We start from the raw sequence: 24770 nt of genomic DNA, 5'->3' as shown, positions 1-24770 counted from the left end.
AAAAAAAAAACAAACTTGCTGTTGTTTACTTATGTTACTTTGCTGTGACAGCACAAATAAGTGAATACAGAGATTCATCTTTACTCCTAAGTTTTTCCCCAAGTTTCTCCTCCTAATACTCTGTACAGCTCTGCCTCTGCTGACAAGCTGTGGCGAGAAGTTTGATTTGTAGCTCTTATTAATCACTGAGCGTTATCATGGGTCTGAAGTAGGGAAATGATATGATCTGAATCATACAGTCACTCCAGCAGTTTTATGGACAGCAAATATCAGGGAGTCAGCAACACAAGCAGGGCTGTCATAAGAGACTGCTAAAAACTAGTCCACTTGAGTGATAATGATGACCTAAACCAAGGATGTGGGGGTGGAGTGGGGAGTGAAGAGCAAAAGGCATATGTGTGTAAATGATCACAGAAATAAGTTAAAAATAACAATAAACAGAGACACAGTAATCACTATTTATTGAAAGTCTACTATCTGCCATGCAGGGTACTGGCTCCCCCCCCCCCCCCCCAAGCATCATAAGATGCTTTATGAATCAGAAACTGAGCTCATGGAGGTGAAATAATGTTATGCCACAGCCCCCTTGAAGTGATTTTCAAAGTATGTTCTAGGTTTACTACACTATATCATTTAATGATAAATCAACAAATTAATGAACCCAACCTACATTCCCTGTTTTATTAACTGCATGCAATAGTTTCTGAACTACATTCCTAAAGTCCTTTCTATTCCTTTACTCTTACTGCAGCCTGGGTGAATCAGTTTTTTTTCTCTTCTTAACAGCAAAAACAAAAATCTTAATCCTCTTTGAAGTCACAAGTTAGTGTAGTGCTTGCATATAGGTGGTACATAACTATGTGTTTGATTGTGTTCCTAGTATCATCCCAGTAGTGCTTTTTTAAACCTTTGTTACATCAGGTAAACCAAAAATATTTCCCAATTAAAGCAGAAACTGTCTTATTTATATTTGTATCCACTCCAGTACTAACTCCAGGCCTTAAATGTAATAGGTTTCCAATAAATCACTTTTCAATGAAAATGGTCGCTATGCAATTAGGAATAATTCTTAGAAACCGTTCATCTAACACTACAGCTTAAGATGTTCAAATCAACCTTACTAAGATAATAATTACATAGAAACCAAATAATTTTAAGCTTGGAAAGGTTTTTCATAATTTTATATGCATTTGTGTAACATCAAAGACACATTTTTTAAAATCCTACATTACTTCTTTGGTAATAGAAAAATGATTTTTAATCCCAAATATGGTAGACATTTGCAAGACAAACAATCTTTGAAAAAATAGCCAAGATCACTAAGATCAAACGCTGGGGAGTACTCCCATTATATTGATGGATCTAATTTCCTTAGAAAATAGGAAGCAATTAACAATATATCAGATCATTTTCTACTGTTCACTTTACTTTAGCTCTATAGATTTTGTCTAAGGATATGACTTCTTAATTACTTATCCAATAACAGTGTCCAATTTGCTGTCACAAAGGAAGAAAGACCTAAGCTATTTGCTAATGTTGAAATCAGTCAAACCTCACTCTCCAACTTTCCTCCTTAGCTATCCACTTAAGAAAATATGTCACTTCAGCTATCTAAATCCAGACATTCAATCACATCTTATAAAGCATTATTGATGTTTTATAAAACTCAAGACAAAAACAAGAGCTACAATGACAACAAAGAATCTTAAATCGTTAAAGAAATGTTTAGTTTTATTAGCCACTTAGAGAATTGGGGAATACTACTCTCCCTAGATATTAAACAGAAAACAGATAGCCAGTGATGTTCACAAGAAAGCAGAAAACTAGAGTGCTGTACTTTGAAGGCATTAAAGTTTCATGCCTCCTTTATTCTAAGATCCTTCTATCAATCCAGGCCACTTTTAAAATGACTAAAGACCGCAAATAAGTAATAAAAGCATTAAACAACAAAATGTTGGCAAAAAGACAAAAATGCAATTCACAGAAGGAAAATTTTTTATGACAATAAGATTCTGGCCCCATTAGACATAGAGAAATTCAGATCATGCCACAATAAAATACCATTTCAAGTACTCTGCTGCCTATTTGCATCTTCTCTGTATCTACTATCTCTATTTGTATCTATATCTATATCTTTGTTAATTGTTGAAGGGTTTGAGGATCCTGAATCTCATATTCATGGTAAATGGGAGCTTGAATTTGAAAAACCACCACAGAAAACAGTTCAGTGTTATCTCATCAAGTTGAACTCCCACTTACACTGAGACCCAGAAAAATTTATTCTTGGATATATAAGAAACTCTTGCACATTTACAGCAAGAAACTTGGACCAGAATGTTCACAGTAACACAATCCTGGATATAAGCAAATTGCCTACTGCCAACAGAGCAGATGAAAAAGTGGAATATCACACAGTAGTTAAAATGGTCAGTAACAATAGACAACAATAAAAGAGAATCTTAGCAATACACCACTAGTTGAAAAAAGTATCAAAAGATTATATGTAACAAGTTCAAAACAATAATATTTTAAAATTTAAATGTATTTATTAAAAACTAAAGTTGAACTGAAGTGATATTCAAAGAAAAAATTACAGTTTTAGAAGGATTAAGAACAGTGGTTACTTTGGATAAAGACAGACCACATAGGGGGATGAAAATTGTCACCAAGGTTGTGTTGTCTGATGATTTAACTGGTATGTATGTTGTATTACATTAAGGAAATGAACAGGAGGGTGAATAAAAAGTTATGCATGATTTCAAAATGAAAGTATGTCAGGAACCAAGGATTCTTAGTTCAGAATCCAATTCTATGCACCAGGTTTTTTTTTTTTTTAAATAAACACATAAAAAAGATCTAGGGAATAATATAGTTATTTGTTTGAAGATATACAACGCAAGTTAATTTATTTTGTCATCTAAAAGAAAACTAAAAAGCTAATGATGTTTCATCTAAATGTCTGCCATGAAAATAACAGCTACACACAGATTTTATAATACCTATTCAGGAAACACCAAATGTATCTTGCACATTAAACTGCAGATATATTATAGCACACACACAAAAAAATCCTTTGCTAAACCCAAACCGTAAGAAAGTAAATGTGTGTTTTGGATTTTACAGTTTTTTACAGTTTTTTTTTTTTTTATTTTCTAAAAAGCATCTTTCAGTTATCCCTTCACTCCCACTAACATGAAATTATTCTCTACTGGTACACAAGCATGTCATAGTATTTCTAATCTTTAAAAAAGGGCAACTTTCCCTTTTTTCTCTTCCCTTTCATATTCAAATGTCTTGACAGAAGCTATGATACCTCAAAGCCTGTCCTTCAGTATTCACTTCATTATCCATTATATTCTCGTTTAATAATTAGGACCCCAAAAAATTTTTTATTAATGTCATCATTCTCCCCTCTCTACAGCATAACTCCCACAAACTTCAAAAAAATCTACCTCCTGTAAAAAAAATAATTTTTATTCTATTTTTCCTTCCTTTTATCTTACCATACAAAATGCCCTTCCCCTTAGCACTTTTCTACACACACACACACACACACACTCACACACACTCTATATCATGAGTTACTTTCTTTTTAAGATTGCACAAAAAGGCCCTCCCTGGTGGTGCAGCGGGTTAAAGCACTGCACTGAGAAGCTATAGCCACTTCCACATGCGTTCGATCCCAGCCTGCCACGGAGGTGACCACATGGCGAGGCAGACCTCTCCTGACCCACCCGCTGCTCCCCTCAGCAGTGGACTTCGTCGATCTGCCTGTTCTGCTCCCCACTCTGTCCCTGGTGAAGCCTCTCACTGCCCCTGAGCCTCTCGCCTGTACCCCAGTTCTGTTATGCACAAATAAATAAATCTTTAAAAAAAAAAAAAGATTGCACAAAAAGTGTGATAATTTGGTGTTTGTCATTCTCTGACGTATTTCACTGAACTCAAGTTCTACCCATGTTGTAAATAACAGGAATTTCCACTGTTTTTCACAGTTGAGTAATAGTCCATACATGCACACATTAATTTTATATTTATATAATTGTAATTATCATGTTTTACATATTAAATTTATATTATATCTTCCTACCCACTCATCTGTCAATGGACATTTAGGTTGTTTACATGTCCTGTCTGTTGTAAATAATGCTTCAATGAATATGTGGGTACAGACATAATGGAAAAGTGAATAGAGTTTCTTCAGAAAATTAGAAAATAGAACATACCATATGACCCAAAAATTCCACTTCTGTGCATTTATCAAAAAGAAACAAAAGCACTAACTTCAAAAGATATTCCCCATTCTCTCTTGAACCTATCAAGCATACTTTCACACATCAACTGACGAATACTGCTCTTGTCAAAATCATGGAAGATATAATAATGCTAACTAGTGGATAATTTTACATTCTTACCCTTCTTAATCTGTCAGTAGCATTAAATGCAATTGAGCAATCTTACCTCCTCTTTGAAATGTTTTTTTTTTTTAACTTAATATTCAGTGTGCGCTCTTTAAGATTTCCCCCCAATCTCAAAGTCCAATCCTGGGACAGAGCTTCCTCTTCCTTTCTCTTTGAACAGAGACTTCAAAGTGCAATGTCTGTACTTCTTTCATATCAGTCTTGACCTTATAATGATCTCTTTAGCCTTATGACTATCTCTACCATATATATGACATATCCTTCATCCCTGCATTCAGGCTTATCTTCACTTAACCTCTGCTAAGCATCTCATGTTTAACGCATCTACATATAAGTTGCTCATCTACATATAAGTCTGCCTCTGCCACAGTCTAGCAATTCCACTTTTCTAGGTGTCCAAGTCAAAAATGTTGGAGTTAGACATGACACCTTCCTTTTTCTCACATCCCACATTGTAGCTGTCATTAGTGGACCAGAACTTTGAAATGTAGCCAGAAGCAAACCAGTTCTTACAAATCTACAGACTTCTTTGCTTGGTCAAATTGTCCATTATCTTCTGCTTGGTTTATTGCAAAAACCCTTTGCATTTGCTCTTGACCCTGACTATCTATTCTCAATACAGCAACCAAGGTAAACCTCTGAAACTTAGCAAGTTTAGTTATTTGGCCACTGTAAACTTCAATCATGTCTGATGACACATCGTAAAAGAAAAGTCATTACCAGCCTACAGTGTTTTATCCAAATTTTTCCATTTCTCAGTTCTGTTCAACATCATTGCCTGACACTGGCTTCCATGTTTATTGTGTCCACACATAGGAGATTTTCTACTTCCAACCTGAAGACTCAACTTAAATGTGGTTTAAGCTCCACCTGCTCAAAATCATTGTTCAAAAGTCACCTTCACATTGAAATCTTTCCTAACTGTCTTGTTTGAAACTGCACCTCCTCCACTGCTTTATATTAATCTATAGGTATTATAGACATACACTATATTTTACTTATTTCTGTCTCCTTCACTAGAGTGTCACTCATTAAAGCAAGGAATTACATCTCTTTCATTTACTAATATGTCTCCAGTGTCATCCTAAACAATGCCTGGCACAAATAATGTGGTTTATGAAAATGTGTTGAAAAGTGAGTGAAATCTAAATATCTTTACATAGCCAGCCTTAGCTTACTGAAAATCTGGGAAGACTGTGTCTAAGAGGTGTCACATCTCTCCTTCTTAAGAAACTCCACTTCTTGACTTCTATAATGTCACACTCTGCTCGTGTATTTTCTGTGCTTCCTCAATTGTTAATGTACCTTGAGACATGGTCATGGTCTATTTTTTTTTTTCTTGTCTTTCAATATGCCTCTCTAGACACTGATTTTCAATGGCTCTCTGCCATTTCAGTCACTCAGATGTCATACCTATATCTTCACCTTAGTATGTCCAAAGATAAACTGTTGTTCATTCTTATTCCAAATGGCATTCCTGTTGTCCTCCCCAATTTAAATAACACTGCCTTCTCACCCATTTCCTCAAATTAAAAAATCCAGGAAACTTTTTTTCTTCCTTTCCTTTACTACCCATATTAAATCCATCATTAATTCTTTGGTGAATTATAACTCCAAAATATACCTTACTTTTATCCACTTACATACACCTCTACCACATGAACCAAATTATTCCAAGTCACCATTTAGTGGAGAAAACCTAAAAATGAGCATTTCACTGACTTTCTTCAATATTTCCCTACCTCCTTGTCTAATTCTTTATGTAGTAGCCCGAGAATTGAATCCCTATTTAAGCCTTATCATGCTATTTCCACAACTAAAAAATGTCAGCACTATCCATGTTTGCTAAAAAGATAATCTAAGCCCCTTCACAGAATCCTCAAAGGCCTGCATGATTTCTCCTCTGTATACCATCCCAAGATAGTCCTGAGATTCTTCTCTTGCCTTCCAAATACCAACACACTGGATTCCCTTCACAACACATTCATCTATTATCTATTTCTGGATCTTTACACGTGCTATTTTTTTTTTCTACCTGAGAACTAGTTTTGCCCACCTTTTCCATGTCTGGCATCAGACTTCCTTGACAACCATGTTTGAAATAGATCCGTTACCCAATTTACTATCTATTGTAGCATACTATTTGATTGTGCAATAGCTTTAGCTTTAATTATTTTGCTATTTTTTAATCTCTCTATTCTGCTTAGCAATAAAGTCATGAGTTTCTGTGTCTGCTTCATAATTTTATCTTCATATTGTAATATCTTCACCTTCTTGATACAGTAGTCATTTTGATATCTGTATTGGTTCAGTAAATGAACAAATATTTCAAATCAGAAATGAATAAAATTTTATGTTTCCATTGCCTTGTGTTTTGAAGTTTTAGTTTTCATCTATACATTTCAAAAAATATATATATTCTCTGTTGGCATTCAATTATAAAATTAGCACATTACACATTAATTTTTAGGTGGACAAAGATCATTTAAAAACATTGCAAGGATATTCTATTTGTGTGGGGATAATAATTAAAATTTACCCAAGTATATGCAACCCTCCATGTTTGCATTTTAATTTTAAATGTTATTAAAGCTTTAGAATTAAAGTTCTCATTTTGTTCCTTTGAGGGAAATCCAGCTTTGCTGATTTATTTTTTTTACATCATTCTCCATTTTGTGCATTTTTTCATCTTGGTTGTAATCCCTGTGGACTTCCCACCACCAATTCACCATTAGGCCATCACCATAGTCCCATACACTCTTCCCATCTTTATTTTAATGACCAATTTACTTAGTAACAAGAAGGTATGTTAATGAAAACGTAGCTGCTTCAGAAGTGGATGGAGAAGACAACAGCAGGTCCACTGGAGGTTTAAAGACTGAGGTGTGACTTGTGGCCTAGCCAATACTAGTTGTTATTTCCTGGGGCAACACTCTAGAACTTTTCTCAGCCTTGTTATTAACAGAGGTATAATGCCAGCTCTGCTCATCTCGTGTCTTGTCCTGATAATTTTAGTAAATATTGTGTGTGAAAAGCATTTTCCAAACTATAGAGGACCTGCCAATGTGAAGTCCTACAATGTTGGTGAGTAACCTGGCAAAATTGACCCTGATGCTCTACTTCATTTCAGAGAGGTTGTATGAGATGATACAAGGTCATCATCGAATGCTTAAGAATTTTATTATCCCAGATCATCGGCTTTCAAAGACTGAGTTGCACAAAAGATTTTGTAACACTTCAATAAAGGAAAATAAGAATTGATTAAACTCCCTCCAGGTGTTTAGTATCTTAGCAATGCAGTTTGAAGTAGTCTTAGACAGAGTTCAAGGGGATCCAAGCACAGGGCAGTGATCTCCCAGCTCCTCTGTGGATGAGGTCACGTGTGTGCCACTTCTAAGCAGGTGCAAGCTACTTCGGGATGACAGCAAACCGATTTGTCTGAGGCCAAAATAACTTCTACCCTTTAGATGTCCTGATCTAGCTTCTCTCACCATGCCTCCTTCCTTCTCTTCTCACCTTTTCCCCTTTTCTTCTCCAATGGGAGAATGTGGGGGACAAGGGGGAGGAGATCCTAGAGGGATAAAAGGAAGAGAAACATTTTTGTTCCTTTTATTTCCCCATTGCAAGCTGTGCTGCTGAGTTAAAAATATGTAATTTAGCTTCCAAATCTATTTCAACCCCTGCCTGGCCTACTGAGCAATCACAAACCATCCAATTTTAATTCAAATCTTTGCTTTTAGCTTTATTTCAAATAGAACACAGCTAAGTTGTATAAACAGACATAAAGTAAATGCTCCACAAAGAGCAGAAGTAGGATTAAAGGAACCAGGAAGTAAATCTGTATTTATAGCATACTGGACAAAATCTGAGTTGTTTTCATTTTATTTTTAAAATGCCAAACTTTCCAAAAAGTATAAAATGTCAATGAGGGGATCAAAACTTGTGACTTTTGGCCTCTAAAAGTCAGTGCTAAAAAAGAGTTTTCTTATTATTTAAGTTATGCTCATTTTACACCACCCTGTAAACAAATTACACATTTCTGCAGGTGAGAATTACTATTCTTCTGGAACATTTGGAATACTATACATTTATAGTGAATGACCCACTTCTCAAAAATGAATCATATTTAACACAAATATTTATGAACAATGCCAAAAAATACTCAATATAGTAAATGTTTAATGATTAATCAACTGCTAGTACTTCCTATAAAGCTATAAAAGTATCTCCAAGTTGGGAATGTAGATCCCTTGAGAGTGACAAGTGAGATGACTGAAATGCCCTTGAGACATGTCATCATACAGCAAACCAAACTCCAATAGATTGAGTGCACTCATTATATCATTTACTTATGTTAGGGGAGATGGTAACTGATCAAAAAGGTCCACCTATAATGGATCTCTCCTTCTTTTTAAATTATAACTTGCATTAAAACCAACTGGGCAGATATTAATGTTCAACATTTAATAATAAAACCAATAGCTGCAATTACAAGTTTTCACTCTAATTTATGTTCAGGTACATCAATTCTCTAATAAATATTTAAACATGTGACTTTATAGTTAACATAATTTTTTCTTCCCTTGAAATGTCAAGTTTAAAACCTTTATGGACAGATAAATCCTCTTTTATTGATATAATATAATCTTAAATGATATCACATCATCTGAAACATTGTCCAGGAAATTATTTTTGATGTAAAGTGATCCTTTCTCTCTCCTTTATGAAAGACTGTATATTGACAAATGATTCACTTTTATAAGGAAGACTTTTTCATATCTGCACAATGGCAAATGCAGTGCTAAGTATACTAGCCCCTAGACAGACAGCATGTGAAGCGCCATGAGAAACTTTTATTCTTTTCGATCTTTATAACTGTCAATACACAAAGATTAAATGAATGCCTTTAAAGTTTCCCTATATCCTCCTAATTAAACCAAGAAAAACATGGTTTGCAGTCAGAAGCCCTGCCCCTGCCTATCATTATGCCATGTGTATCTGCAAAAAACCTGTCCCTTTTCTAACCCTCAATGTCTCTGTTAAAGTGAACATGTGATAGATTTCCAAGGAACCATCCAGCACTATTGCATCCGATTCTTTTTTACCTTCAACAATTCTTTCTCTCTTAGGACCCTGCTCCTAAATCATATCTAAGGTGTTTTTTTCTCAGAGGAAAATCCTGTTTCCATTCTTTTACTTACTCTAGTCTCTCACCACTTTATCTCCTACACACTTTTAGTAAGAAGCTTAAATTTCTCTGTGCTTCTAATATTGTGTGATATTCATTAAATAGTATCTAATATTATCCCTAATATTACAGCCTGACCTAGGTTCATATCCTGCCTCTACCACTTACTGTGAACTTAGACTAGTCATTTCACTTTGCAAGCTTCAATTTCTTCATCTGTAAAATAAGGGTACAAATAACTTTTTCTCAGGATTGTGAAAGCTAAAAACTAAGGCTATTAAAATGTCTGGTATATACAAATATTTAAATAAGTAAATAATCATTGGCAGAGATTGTTATTCCTACTTCTAGAATATGAGCTCCTTTAAGATAGTCTAAGCCTTGTTCAATTCATTTTCTGAAGGGTAGCTAACTTTGTATAATGTAAAGAACAGGAATTTGACAGAAGACCTCTGCAAACACTTCTATTGAGACCCTACCAAGTCACTCATCCTCTTGGAACTGGACTGCGAGAGTGTTTGACGTTAAGGAAAAAATATCGTGAGATTTTTGTGAACCTAGTGTCTAGCACAATGCCTGCCACATAGATTCTCTTTATATAAGCAAAGGGATGTGGTTTGAAAAAGCGCAACCATACTGTTCCGGGCTATGCCTCAACCAGATCCTTTGGAAATATCTATTGAAAGAGCAGGAAAAGCCAAAACTCTGATTCCTAAGTTTAGAAGGGAAGAAACTGTCATCTCTGCAAATAAAAAGTCATCCCATTGTCGAAGAGAACAGGAAAGGACTGGGTTCTCTAGCAGAGCAGGCAGCTTCGTGTCCCAGATTCATGTCCTAGGTAGAACACGGCCAGCCAAGGTTTTGGCAATGGGACAGAAAACACGTGGGAGGACAGGGGACTCGGATCAGCTGCTAAGTGCAACCTGCTCTGAGCAAAGTGGTCAGGTTAGGGAACTCCATTCTCACGGAGAAGTGCAATGCTAAAACTGAGCCTGGAGAGCTCATGTTTTCGACTCTTCCCTCCAACCTCCCCCACCCAGCAGTCAGGTCCCGGGAGGTAATTAGTGTGGGGGAGACACAAAGCTCCTGTGGGGGCAGGGAGATTGGAAAGTACTGATGGGGGCGGTCTTCTTGTCAGAGGTCTCGTCAAGAGAAAAGAGAGAGGAGAGCAAGCATGGGGGGAGGGGAGAGACTGAGAGATTATTTTTGAATGCGAGGCATACTTAATGACATTCCTACGGACAGACAGACAGGCAGACCCAAAGGAACAGACAGGACACACTTGAGCGTTTGAAATCGTTCATACCCCCAAATCCAGGACGCAGCCTGTTGTCATAACCATCGAGTAAACCGTCCAGGATGCGGGTAAAATTTTCCGGGCATAATTTCTCGTCCTTTTGGCTCTCGTCCTTTGGTTCGTTTAAACTGCAAACACATACACAAAAACGAGGCTAAGGAGGTTATTTTAAGCATTCATCAGAGAACAGGTGGAAACAATTTATCTTTCTAGGGAAAGAGTCAATTGCCCCAAGCTAAAGGAGGCAGGGCTGAGGGGTCCACAAGAGTAATCGTCAAGTAAAGCACACCGGTGCACACACACTCCTCGGTCCACACTCTCCTTGCACCCTTACTTTTCCAGGTCACAGAAAAACCTGGCTGTGGCTCCTGATCTACAGAGGAGATAAGAGGGTCTGGTTTTCACGGGAGAGGAGGGCAGCCAGAGTGGCCTGGAAACTGGTTACTTCTCCACCTTCCCCTGGACACCCATCACCCCAGGAAACTTACCAAGCAGCCAGGCACAAGAAGTGCAGGAGGGCGAAACTGATCCCGGTGGACGCCGCAATCGTGGTTACCTTCTTGACAGAAATCATCTTTGCAACATGCCATACTTTAAACCTGTCACGTTTCCAGGCTCTTAAGATGCCCTGAGCAGGGTGCGAGGCGAGGGCAGAGGCTTTCCGTGGCGTGCGCACACTCGCGCTCACACTCGCCCGCGCTCACACTCGCCCGCGCTCAGCCAGCCTGAGCCGCGGTGGGCGCGTGTGTGCGCGCGGGCCAGGGGGAGGCGGAACCTGCCTTTCCTCGCCCCCTCCTTTTCTCGCTGAGCTCTCGTGGTGTATGGAGAGCTAAGTATACCGCTTTACACCCTTTCGTGCCCGCACCCTGAAGCTTCCTGGATCAACTTTGGGGCTTATGCATTGCAACGCTCAGCAACTTCTTTCTGCCCTTCCTCCCTCCGGAGGAGGATCAGATTCTACTGCCCATCTTCGCTTCTGTATCCCTCTACCCAAGTGAATTCCCACCCACAGCTTAGTTTAGCCACCGCGTCTCCCTCCTGCTCTCACCCTTACCCCACTGGGATTTAGATCTAACCAAAGATCTTCTATGCTTAGGGTGATCGAGGACCCCCTTTGTACCCATTTTTCAAGGCTGAAGTTGAGAAAGCTTGGAACGACCGCGATTGCTGAGAGTGGGGATGGGAAACTGTGAAGAGAGGGGATCAAGTTTGGACAGAAATAACTTTTGAGATACCCCTTCAGGTACTGGGAGCAGCCGTGAAAGATAAGAGATTCTTCATGGTAGAAGGGGTTGTAATTCAAGGAAGGACTTTTGCCAAACTTAGAAAGTGGGTTTGAAACTCAACACACTTGCCAAATTCCTGCCCGCACCTGACATAAACACATACCCTCTGTTTTGCTATTTCAGCCTTTTCTGGAAAGGAAGGAAGATGTGGAAACAAAATCAGTTTCATTTCCTGGACTCTAGGTGATCTATTCTTTCCTAATAAAGATAATAAACTTCCAGATGTTGACTGCTTTAGGGAGGAGGAAAGAATGCTGAGGAGAGAGAGAGAAGATAAAGAGAAAGGGAAAATGTGCGGATAAACGGAGAGGAAACACTAATGAAAAGGAACACTAAATACTCTTTCTGGCGTTCTATTTAACAGAGGTAAACACTTCCAACACACCTATTTTAGAGCACACCTTATTATTTCTCCAATAATAAAAGGTGTCTTTCCCCTTAATAGTGATGCATGTGGAAATTTTGATATGATGGTGCAGTGACCTGAGAGATTTTTCCCTATCAGTCACTGTCAACGGTTTGTGTTTGTTTTGAACCATAATGTTCAACTTCGGTTATCTGTTGGACTCATTTGTATAGAAAAAAAGAAAGAGAGAGAGAGTTTGGGATTTTGTTTGCTTCAGTTTCCTGACTAAAGTTTTCTTTGCAAAGAGAGCTTTTTTTTTTTTGATTGCTAGAACTGCATATTCATTGGAGGTGTGTACTCTCACTGTGTTCTGCATTGCTTCTTTCATGGAATTTATTACACTTTATCAAATTCCATCTATTCTGTTTGCTTAAAGACTGTAATCTTAGGGCCTCAGGTGTTTATTTGTTCTCTCATTACAGTGCATTACTCATAGAACAAGGAAAATGTATATTTGTTCAATAAACAACTAGATTAATTAATTTGTTGATTCCAGATCCACCTTAATTAATTTGGATGAAATTCAAGTTTACTCTCTTGGGGAAAGAAAATGATATGTGTTAGGAAAGTATTGATCTCCAAGAATTCTCCACATAAAATCTGATAATACATTATATCATTATTTTTCCAACTTTAAAAACACCTTACACAGTCTAAAACTTAAACTTAAGTAAGGCCCTGCTTGGTGGCACAATGGGCTGGGCACAGTACTGAGAGGCAATTCCAGCCATTCCAGCACAGGTTCTATCACCCCCCACCCCAACCCCAACTCCCCAGCTGACCCACATACCATGGCAGACCTCCTTCCTGTCCTGCCCACTGCTCCCCTCCGCAGTATAGTTCAGTCCATCTGCCTGTTCTGCTCCCTACTCTGTCTCTGGTGAATCCTCTCACCCTCCACACCTCTGACTTGTACTGCAGTTCTTGTGTACATAGATAAATAAATATTTAAAAAAATAAAACTTAAATCAATATTCCTTATAATTTCTATTTAAAATATACACAGAATATCAAAAAATAAATGATAGAAAGCAATGTCCATGGGATAAAGAAATTTTCTAGTGTTAGGATAAGTTCCAGTTTTAAATACATGAAACTAATGCTAATGCCTTCAGAGTGATAAAAGATTACATTCTTCAGTGTAGCTATTTTCAATTATACTTTTAAACACTTATCTACTATTTAAGAACTAAGGATAATAGTGTAGATATTCATAATTCATTTTATTTCACAGCTTTTTATTTATAGTTCCCTTTGTATTGCTTAATGAAGTTATATGTTGGATTTTACTGTCTGAAATCTTATTAAATGATGTATTTTCACTATGAGTTTTAAAATAAATAAAACATTTAAAAAGCTACAATTTACCTTTATTACAAATATCATTAATAATACTACTGTACCCCCATATAAAGTATTATGATCCAGATTATGAGTAAATTCTTCTGATTACTTGTTTATGACTGTGCAGAAATAGAAAAAATATTACTATAACTGCTTTCCTTAAACTTACATAACTCTGATTACTTTGTTTAATAGAATTTGAAATGGGTTCACATACACTATCATCAAACTTTATTATGTTAAGGCAGTCACATATTACACATTTATTATAAAGGCCATATATGAGTTACTAGGATGCAAACAATATATATGAGGCAAGTGTTAAAGTTAGAATGGTATATCTCAGAATCTACCATGCCTATGAAATGCCCTGAAAACTAATACAACATTTTTATTTATGTAAGTATATGCATTTGACTTGATAATATTCATCAGATTCTTGAAGGCTGTGCACAGCTACAGAGTAATATTTTAGTATAAAAGATGACATAAGTAATGGAAGAATCAACCAAACAAGTGAACAAATATTTGTATCATATGTGTGACAAGCATTTCTAATGCACTTGACAATTTCTATAGGTTATTACGTAGCTCTTCAATCTATATGTAGCTCTTGAATCTATAGTGACAGTATTTAGCCTCATTCATTGTAAATTTAACAATGTCTAACTATGTACTAGAAATTTCAGTTGATAAAAAATGAACAATTTGAAAAGTTTAAATCGGTTCTTTCTCTTCATAGCTAAATGGTAAATACTGAACCGAACCAACTTTAGATTTTGAGGAGGGTCATAATGTAAATTGCAACTTTAAATTGTGAGGGCTTGTACATACACAACTATAACACTAAAATATTTTGGTTCCCAAAATATAGAAGATATATAGAATCAGAATATAGAATATGGAGTATAGAATTATTTTGTCTTAGTAGGCATCTCCACCCCACATATTAAACTTAAGTGAGAATTGATTTAATACTAATTATCCTTCTCTTTATTTGTATTTAAACAACGTTTTTGCAGAAATTGTATATTGGCCTGCTAATATCCTGTTACAGAATTTAATCTCCATTTGTAAGATATCTAAAATGACAACCCTGGTGGCACAATGGGTTAAAAAGTAGCACTGTGAAGCTATCCACAGTTGCACCCCTTCAGCATGAGTTTGATCCTGGCCAGGGAAGTGAGCCACATGACACAGCAGACCTTTCCTGTATCACCTGCTGCTCCCTTCAGCAGCCAGTCAATCTGCCTTTTCTGCTCCCCACTCTGTCTCTTGTGAATCTTTTCGCCCCACCACCTCTGGCCTAGCCTTCAGTTTCATGTATATATTAATAAATAATTAAAAAAATAAAATTGAATGATATCTATTGTTTAAGTGGTTACTATACTGTCACTTAACAGTATGGGGAATCTTAACAAATTCTGATTCAATCATATCTTCATAATCAGTTGATAAAGCCTTCAAAAGTAAGTGTTTTTCACTGCCATAAAATTAATGCAGATTTAGTTATTTCAATGCCATTTCTGAAAGAATACAATTTGGGCAATATTTTTGTTTTTCTTCTGTACTATAAAGTTGTACAGAATTTTCTTTCAATAAAATTGGTTTACCTCATTCTATTTGTTTTACAGACCATAGGCTCAAACTTCTACAAAAGTATGTTTCTACACCATGCCACCACCAATAATGCTCCACCATAGTCCATAGGGTCCCCTCCATCCCTGCTCCCACACAGTTGCCACGGTCCCCTTCTGATTACTTCAGTTTTGCTGTCAAGATGTCAAGGGTTTGTTACTGGTTTGGTTCCATTTAACTCTTAGTTGTATGCCTTTATATGATGACAACAAGAGGCTTTTCTCTTTCCTTTTGTTAATATGGTGGATTACAATGGTTTTTGGATGCTGAACCATACCGCATCTCTGGAATAAACCCCACTTGGTCACAATGCTTGATCATGTTAATGATTTGCTGAATTTGGTTTTCCAAGGTTTGTTAAGATGTTTGCAACTGTTTTCATCAGGTTTAATGATATGAATTTTTTTTTTAAAAAAAGATTTATTTATTTAGGTATACAGAACTGGAGTACAGGCCAGAGGCTCAGGGATGGTGAGAGGATTCACCAGAGACAGAGTGGGGAGCAGAACAGGCCAACTGGTGAAGAACACTGCTGAGAGGAGCAGCAGAGAGGAGCAGGGGGTGGGTCAGGAGAGGTCTGCTGCCCCAGCCATGTGGGTCACCTGGGTGGGGGGGTATGGAACTCATGCTGAAGTGGCTTTAGCTTCTTAGTGCTGTGCTTCAACCAGCTGTGTCACCAGGAGGGCATGAGATTTTTTTTTTTTTTAAGATTTATTTATTTGTACATACAGAACTGGGGTACAGGCCAAAGGCTCAGGGACACATTCTAGCACATGAGAGTGATGACTTTCCTTCAGTTAGACAGATAACAGCGTGCAATATGAATTTTTACAATAATTAATTCAGAAATGTATTTTTGACATTAGCTCAATAGAAATAATACAATAATCTATTACAATCATATCATTTATCCTTACTAATGGTTTATTTCATTTAAATCTTCAGGGGAAAATGTAGGATTAGACATTATTTTCCTCATTTTACAAATAAGGCAACTGTGATTTAAAGTATGAAGTAATTTTCTCATGGTTAACGGATCAGATAATAGAACGGTTAAGTTTTTTTCTGTTTTGCTGCAGAGCTACTTCGATAAAACTTCTTTGTGTCAGACACCACAGCAGATGTCAGAGGCCAGCTATGACAAATGGCCAGTCAGGGTTTCTTTTTCCCAAAGGATGAGGGGGCATAGGCAAAATGAGCAATTGAGGCAGGCACTGACACTCTAGCTGGTGCAAAACTTCAGCAAAACTTCTAGCTGCAGAAAACTTCAGCAGGTTCTTTATTTAAGCAATTTCCATGCGGTGAGATTACATCAGTATAGGCATTGAAGCAAATCTTTAACAATTCATTTCCATGGCTACCCGAAACTTTTGTGGTTACATGTTACAAAGAAATTCTTTTGATCATAAAAAGAAAACATCCAAAAGCAATCAGCATCCCTATTTTTTCAGCATGATCAATCATTCTAGTCAGCCTTTCAAATAAGCAGCAAATCATTAAGTCCTCCTTTGAACAATCTTTCTCAGGTTAAATCTAGATTCAGATCTGTTTCTTTAAGTCTCTCCAAACTCTCCCAGGAGGAGGCACATCCTGATCATGTTTATCTATATTCCTAAAGACAGTCTACACTCTTGATTTATGCTAAGGAACTTTTCTGGAAGAATCACTGTCAATTGTTAAACATTTTTTGTAATGGGTTTTTGATGTCCAGTTAGGCTGCAAACAAAAGAGGGCCAGGAATCGCTTGGTGGTCAAATATAATTGCTATTAGCCAAGAATAAGCACAAGGTAGTTCAGAAAGCATTGCTATGGAGACTCCCCTGGGAACCAAGCAGCCTCCATTTTCTTGGGAGGCTCCCCCATTGCTGGAACCTTGTCTTAAGACAGCATGGGTAGTATAGCCTATGTCATCTTTGTTGTTTTATTTGTTATATTTTTATATTTTGAAGTGATTATCACAATAAAGTCAGTTAAAACACATTGTTCAACCTCACAATAATTACCTTTATGTGTGTTTAAGGTGAGACTCTTAGAGAATTTTATGAGAGGACTCAGAGAATTTTTAAGTACACACACTGTAATCACCATGCTGTCTGAAATTTTTTTTAATTTATTTATTTACACATACAGAAGTGGGGTACAGGCCAGAGGTGCAGGGGCGTTGAGAGACTCACCAGAGACAGAGGGGGGAGCAGAACAGGCTGATGGATGAAGTACACTGCTGAAGGGAGCAGAGGGGAGGCAGGAGTGGTCTGCTGCACCATGTGAGTCACCTCCCGGGTGGGGTATTGAATCTGCACTGAAGTGACTGTGGCTAGCTTCACAGTGCTGCACTTAAACCTGTTGTGTCACCAGGGAGGGCCTGTCTGTGTTTTAGATCTCTGGAACTTATTCATTTTATAATTGAAAGTTGATACCCTTTGACCTACATCTTCCCATTTTCCTATTCTTCCCTCACCCACACTATTCTTTGAGCTCAATATTTTTGAATTCCATATATACATGAGATGATATAGTATTTGTCTTTCCCTGTGTTATATCTTATTTCAGTAGTTATATGAGACCAGTACATGCAGTTGGAAAACTTGCAATATGTTAAAGTTGAAAGCGATTATATCCTATTATGAAGGAATCATCCATCTGCTTTTATAGGCTAGAAAGGCTCTCAAATTTATATTCATAGCCATTTTTAAAACTGTATATTTTTAAAAATCATAAAGTTGAAACAAATTTAATGTTTTTAAGCAGAAAAATTGATATATTGTAGTAAAAAGTAGTAATATAAAGCAATTAAAATAAAGGAAATTAGGTTTATATATCAATATGAATATACATCAAATATATAATGTAAACAAAAGAGCACATGACAGAATAATACCTTCAGTGAAATACTACTCATTCAAAATTTAAAATATCATATAAAGTTGTATATGTTTATGGACCTATTTGTGGTAATATGAAACCTATGTGCAAAATGACACAAAATTAAAGTTAAAGGGTTTCTGTGGAGAGGAAGAAAGAGGAATGGAATAAGGGAGAGGAAACTTGGCTACCTTAGTTCTTTATGCAATAATATATTTCATCAAAAAATTAAAGCAAATAGGGGCTCTCTGCCTGCCTGTGACTATGCAGGTTCTCTCATTTTTCATTCTCCATTTTCTAATAAACCTGTCCTTTTAAAACATTTTTTAAAAATTGAAGTAAATATGACAGAATGTTAAAAATTGACAATTCTCACCCTCCCTGGTGGCCCAGCACTGCAAGCTGGCTGCAGCTTATTCAGTGAGTGTTGGATCCCCGCCCCTAGGTAATCCACATGGTGCAGCAGACCTCTCCTGACCCACCCACTGCCCCCCTCAGCAGTGGACTTCACCCATCTTCCTGCTCTTCTTCCCACTGTCTCTGGTGAATCCTCTCATCACTCCTACACCTCTGACCTGTACCCCAGTTCTGTATGCATAAATAAATAAATCTTTTAAAAAATTGACAAATCTTCTGGCAGGGACTTAGCTATTCATTACATTACTTTTTTGCATTACTCTGATTATCTATTGCCGTATAGTAAACCATTGCAATACTTGTTGCTGTAAAACCACAATTGATGCTCTTCCAGAGTTCTGTGTTTGACTCGGCTCACTCTATTGCTGTTAGATGGGTGGGGCTGTGGTTATCAAGATTTGACTTAGCTGGCCATTGATGTGTTGAAGATAATAATTGTGTTCATTCAACAAATTTTTTCTTGCCTTTCAAATGCCAATGAAGTGCTGTGAAATTATTATAGATGGAACTTTGAACTATATCTTATAACAACTTATTGTCATTGTTGCTCTTGGGGAGGGGCAGGGGTGTCTTCGGTGACACTGATAGGCACTCATGATGTCTGAGCATTTGTAAACATTAAATATGTGAGCCACACTGAGGTTCGAAGTTAATTATTGCTATGATTGAATTTGGTCTTGATTTTTTAATCTATCAGATAATATGTGACAATTATACAAATTTTGAAGAATGTAAAACAATAACAAGAAATCAGTTACATATCAATTATTCAAATAAAACTTTTAAACAATTATTTTTTTAAGTATACAAAATTTTCATTAAAATAAAATAAATGCAAATGAAGACAATAAGGTTTTTTACCTATTAAGGTGACATAAACAATTATTTTATATAAGACCTAAACCACTGAAGAAAGATCACCACTTGTTTTAAAAATTTCTTTTTTTAAAAAAAGATTTATTTTATTTACGTATGCATACAGGAGCTGATGTGTATGCCAGAGATGCGGAGGTTGGGAGGATTCACTAGAGACAGAGTAGGAAGCAGAATATCCTTATCCACTGAAATTCACTACTGAGGGGAGTAATGGGAGAAGTCTGCTGGGCCACATGGGTCAGCTTACTGGCCAAGCATCAAACTCATGCTGCAGTGGCTGAGGACTGCTTCATAGTGCTGAGATTTAAGCCCTTGTACCATCAGGGAGACCCACCATTTGTTTTATAATTGTTAGGAAAAACAATAGCATGTGAAAGATGTGGACTATATTATGTATTTTATGAATTTTCTCTTCATTTTTCTTTGCACTGGATAATTTCAACATTTTTAGTAATATGATAGAATTTATTTGAATCATAAGTAGAAGGAAAAATATAAATGAGCCTCGTGGAGGTATTTATTTTCACTAATTTTCTAGACACAGATATTTTGCCTTCTAGATTGTTTAAATGAAAAAAAAAAAATCTTTAAAAAAGCATAACAGGGCCCTCCCTGGTGGTGCAGTGGGTTAAAGCACAGCACTGAGAAGCTTAAGCCACTTCCGCATGAGCTCGATCTTGGCATGCCCCCGTGGAGATCCACAAGGCGTGGCAGACCTCTCCTGACCAGCCCTCTGCTCCCCTTAGCAGTGTACTTCGTCGATCTGCCTGTTCTGCTCCCCACTCTGTCTCTGGTGAGGCCTCTCACCCACCGCATCTCTGGCCTGTACCCCAGTTCTGTATGAGGAAATAAATAAATCTTAAAAAAAAAAAAAGCATAAGAGTGGGAGTTCATATTTCTTTTCACTATTTTTAAATCTTTGATATAGAACCTAACACACAAATAAGGTTCACACAAAGTAAATAATCAAGTAATCACAGGTGTACATTAACCCGCCATGGAGCCAATACAGTGTTTGGAACAGCACTTCCCAGGCAGATCTGTGAAGACAACATGACACTGCAGTCACATACTTGGGCCTCAGGAAACTGTGAATCCAGCCTGCTCTTCATTACCATCTGGTGGCTACTGCGTGGAGTGGCATTAACCATATTCTAACAGTTAAAGAAAATGGTTAGCTTACTTCAGAACAGAGAGAAGAGTCTAGCATTGTTGATGAATACTAAAAATGTGTGAGGGGATGAACACCAATGATGGATCTGATATTTTTATCACCATAAACAATATATCATAAAAAGTTATTGGAAAATACAGTGGGCAAATTTTGAAGTCTGATAAATATGATTTATGAATAGCATAAGACTTCCAAATTTCACGGATTTCTTTTACAATTGAAAAAGCCAAAAATACTCTTTCTGTCAATGATAAATTAGGTGTAACAGCTCTTTTTCTGGATTATACTAAATATATCAGTCATCCACACATCTTCCAATGCCAATTGCCAAAGAAATTTTCTTTTCAATTTTATCTACCTGCATACTCTTTCAAATCTTTAAATTGTGTTAAATGGCACTAAATTGAGACGTCTTTCTGTGCCTTCAGGGCTAAGGTTCTGCTACCCCTCTTCAAGGACTATTGTTACAAGGCTGCCAACATGCATAACAGTTTCTTTCAAGAATGCCTGAGGTTTTCAAGGTTAAGGATGGCTTCCTATTTGTTCTTGTAAGACCCACAGTCTAAGCATTTACTATATATCTGTATGAGAAATGAATCCAGGAAATAATTATTATTTAGGGTATTTAAACGATTTAAAGTAAACCTTACATATTCAGTTTACCAGACAGAGAAACACACAACCATATTTTGGAGAAAGTAAATGTCCACATTGACCTTTCAAATTTCCCACTTCCATCATAAAATCTCAGTCAAAATAAAACCAGAGAAATCACCTAGTTCTGACACATTTTTTTAAACATGTGAAAGGTTCAAAGAAAAATAAGACTTCACCAAGTTTCTACCATCAATAACTACCAGAACCAAGATTTAAATCCCTATATTGTCTGATTCTTCATCATTGAGATTTTTATTCTGCTGGTTTAATCAGCAGAAAACTTAAGACATTGGAGTTTGAGTCTGAAAATGAATTGCCTATGTAGGGCTCTGAATTCTGTACTTAAGACACACTCTCTGAAGTTAATGAGATTTACAAAGAGAGATAGACATATATTGACAGTTGTATGAGATACCTGAGTCAGAGAACCCTGTTTCAGAATCACTTTCCTATGGTTCCCTGCCAAAGGGTGTCTTAGACTTGTGGCAAGATTGCAGACCTCAGAGGCCGCTTCTAGCCAATTCTGTTTGGCTGAGAAAGGATCGGTAATTTTCAATGTTTTATTGGCTATTATTCTTTTGTTCTTTCTTCTCTTCTTCTTTTTTTTTTTTTTAAGACTTATTTATTTACACATACAGAACTGGGGTACAGACCAGAGGAGCAGAGCGGTGAGAGACTTCACCACAGACAGAGTGGGGAGCTGGACAGGCAGATTGATGAGGTACACTGCTGAGGGGAGCAGGACACAAGTCAGGAAAGGTGTGCTGCTGTACCTGTGGATCACCTGGGGGTGGGGGGGAGGTGGAGGTGCTGAGGATCAAACTCTTGCTGAAGCGCTGCTAGCTTGCAGTGCTGTGTCCAAATCTGTTGAGCCACCAGGGAGGGCCCTGTCTGTGTTTTAGATCTCTGGAACTTACTCATTTTATAATTGTCTCTTCTTTTTCTATGAACACTAATTCTATTAAAGACCTTTCACACTGCAAGTCTTCTTTGCTTTTGTATTTATGGATATCTGCATCCCTTTAAGCATGTTCAGTGTGGTAATACCCAGTCATCTGCTAACAAACTGACTATTAAGGACTATAATTCAGATACTGCCGAACATGGGACCAGAAGCCAATGACCAGACTACCAATTTCTGAGAAAATAACCAGTTCAATGAAAGGTCACTTGGGAGGCTCGAAGCAAGGCTCAAATTAGTCCCCCAATGTACAGAGCTTTAAACAAAATGTACGGGGTGAGGAAGAAAGAATTAACAAATGCAAATCGGTAGGGTCTGGTTGGTTGCTTTCAGCTAAAACACGGTGCAACTCAAATTTGGCTCCAGAACTGTAATAAAACTGAGCATCCCTGGCTTCTGAAAGTTGTCCATTTAACCATAAGTCTTGTATTTTCATTCCATTTTCCATGGTTATTTTTCTGTCTGAAAAATGAGCAGCCACGGTGAAGAATGTGAACCCTCTTCTTGGCCTGCACTCTGAAACACAATGACAGTTTATGACAGTCTGGTTTGTCTTGGTTTAAAATGACTAGGGTTATTTTCTCTCATACTTTATTCTTATACATCCACCCTGTTGTTTCTTGCAAGATGAGCAGAAATAGAGAAGGCCCATCAGAATTACCATGGTTTTCTAGGACCCTCATGAGATGCTCCAAATTACCATGGTTTTCTAGGACCTGAAATGCTCCAAATACACTGAGTCTTTTAACCACATACTTATGTGTGAGGCCAAGTACACACGAGCCAGATTCTCTTGTGAATGTGTATTTGATGCCATATCATCTAGGTTTTTGCAGCTTTAGAAATTTAACTTCTAGGGAAAAGATGCTTTTGGCATCCTTAACATGTTTAACATTTATAGTTTCCATAGATTTGGCATATTCCAGGAGTCCCTGGCATGTATCCATCTGTAATCTCTGTGAAGGCATAAACACAAGCAGTGAGAGCTGAGGGCCCAGGGAAGAGACAGAGCCATCCCTTAGCCAGAGTGTCTAAGCCCAGAGCAGCCTGACTGAGGTTATGTACAGGCAGGCTTTGTGGTTCCCGGAGAACCTACAGTTTCCCGAAACCTTAGGTGTGTTTAAAAAAATAAACAAAAACAACTAAAAAAGAGAAAAATTTCTGGTCTCCATCCAGTAATATTTTCAATTTCAGTAAATTCTAAAAATGTAGTAAAACTTGTGATTTAAGTATACAAAAAGGAACCAGTTGATGTTAAAAAGGAACAGAAATTTATAAGAAATTAGTGCAAACACTATAGAGTATTTGTAGACAGTAAATACGTTTATCTTATAATCAACTTTTTAAAAGCTTTCTAAAGACAGTAAATACGTTTATCTTATAATCAACTTTTTAAAAGCTTTCTAAAGATATAAGCATTTAAAAATGCCCTTTTTCCAATCCCTGAAAACATTCTCTCTAAAATTAAAAATCAATGACTCTGCAGATTACGAAATCTCTTTATCTAAGTCTTACTGCAAGCTGCATTATATGAAGTTTAAATAATGTCTTCTAATTTTCCTATTGTATTTGTTTATTCACAGCCAATTCATAACATTTTAACCCTTTCTTAGAATTGTAAAGATTCTCTTCTTTCCTTTTTCCTCCTTAGTTTTTATTCAATTTACTTGAAACTTTGGAAAGTTTTTGCTATTTTGTTTTTAAGCAATCTAATAAGAGACATTAATTTCTTTTTGCTTTTCATTTTCTTGATATAATAAAATTTTTTTCTGACTCATTTTGATATTCTTTGAAAATGGAATCCCTTCAATTGACTTTTTTAAAACAAAATGATGATAGAATATGTGTTTTTCCTTTATCCTTCCATACTGAGTTAAATTTGTAAACTTAGATTTTAGGTTCGATTGTTTTTCAGAAATTTCATAAGACCCAATGTTCACAGACACATCCCTCATTATGTTACACAAAAAGAGTCTGGTTCTTGAGAAATGTATTTAATGTATTATAATCTCATTATTCCAGAGTGCATATGTCCACAATATTTGCAGTAACAAAAAATAAAAATGATCAAAAATGTTCTGCAATAATCATAAAGATAGCTATTTCTATTGGTCTGATACTAAATTGCTTCTGTAATTTGTCTTACATCATGAATACAAATTCATCCAAAAATCAATTTGCTTCGCTTATTTTTGATTACAATAATGAATTATAATATGTATCCTGTAGCAAACTGTTTCTAAAAT

General features: G+C 36.7%; 1 protein-coding gene across 1 annotated transcript in view; it reads right to left on the bottom strand.

Annotated features, from left to right (window-relative positions):
* The window catches only part of GABRA4 (gamma-aminobutyric acid (GABA) A receptor, alpha 4), a 64802-nt gene extending 53065 nt beyond the window's left edge, over positions 1–11737 (bottom strand). The window contains exons 1-2 of the mRNA XM_004681314.2: positions 11392–11737; positions 10913–11031 (exon numbers count right to left, since the gene is read on the bottom strand). Coding sequence (XP_004681371.1) covers positions 10913–11031; positions 11392–11477 — 205 coding nt within the window. The 5' untranslated portion in view covers positions 11478–11737. The remainder of the gene's footprint in view (positions 1–10912; positions 11032–11391) is intronic.
* Positions 11738–24770: the final 13033 nt, after the last annotated feature.

Source organism: Condylura cristata, unplaced genomic scaffold (assembly GCF_000260355.1).
Source record: "Condylura cristata isolate star-nosed mole 26May11 unplaced genomic scaffold, ConCri1.0 scaffold00012, whole genome shotgun sequence".
NCBI lineage: Eukaryota > Metazoa > Chordata > Mammalia > Eulipotyphla > Talpidae > Condylura > Condylura cristata.
Note: the sequence above shows the minus strand (reverse complement) of the source record. Positions and strands in the feature narration are given on the sequence as shown.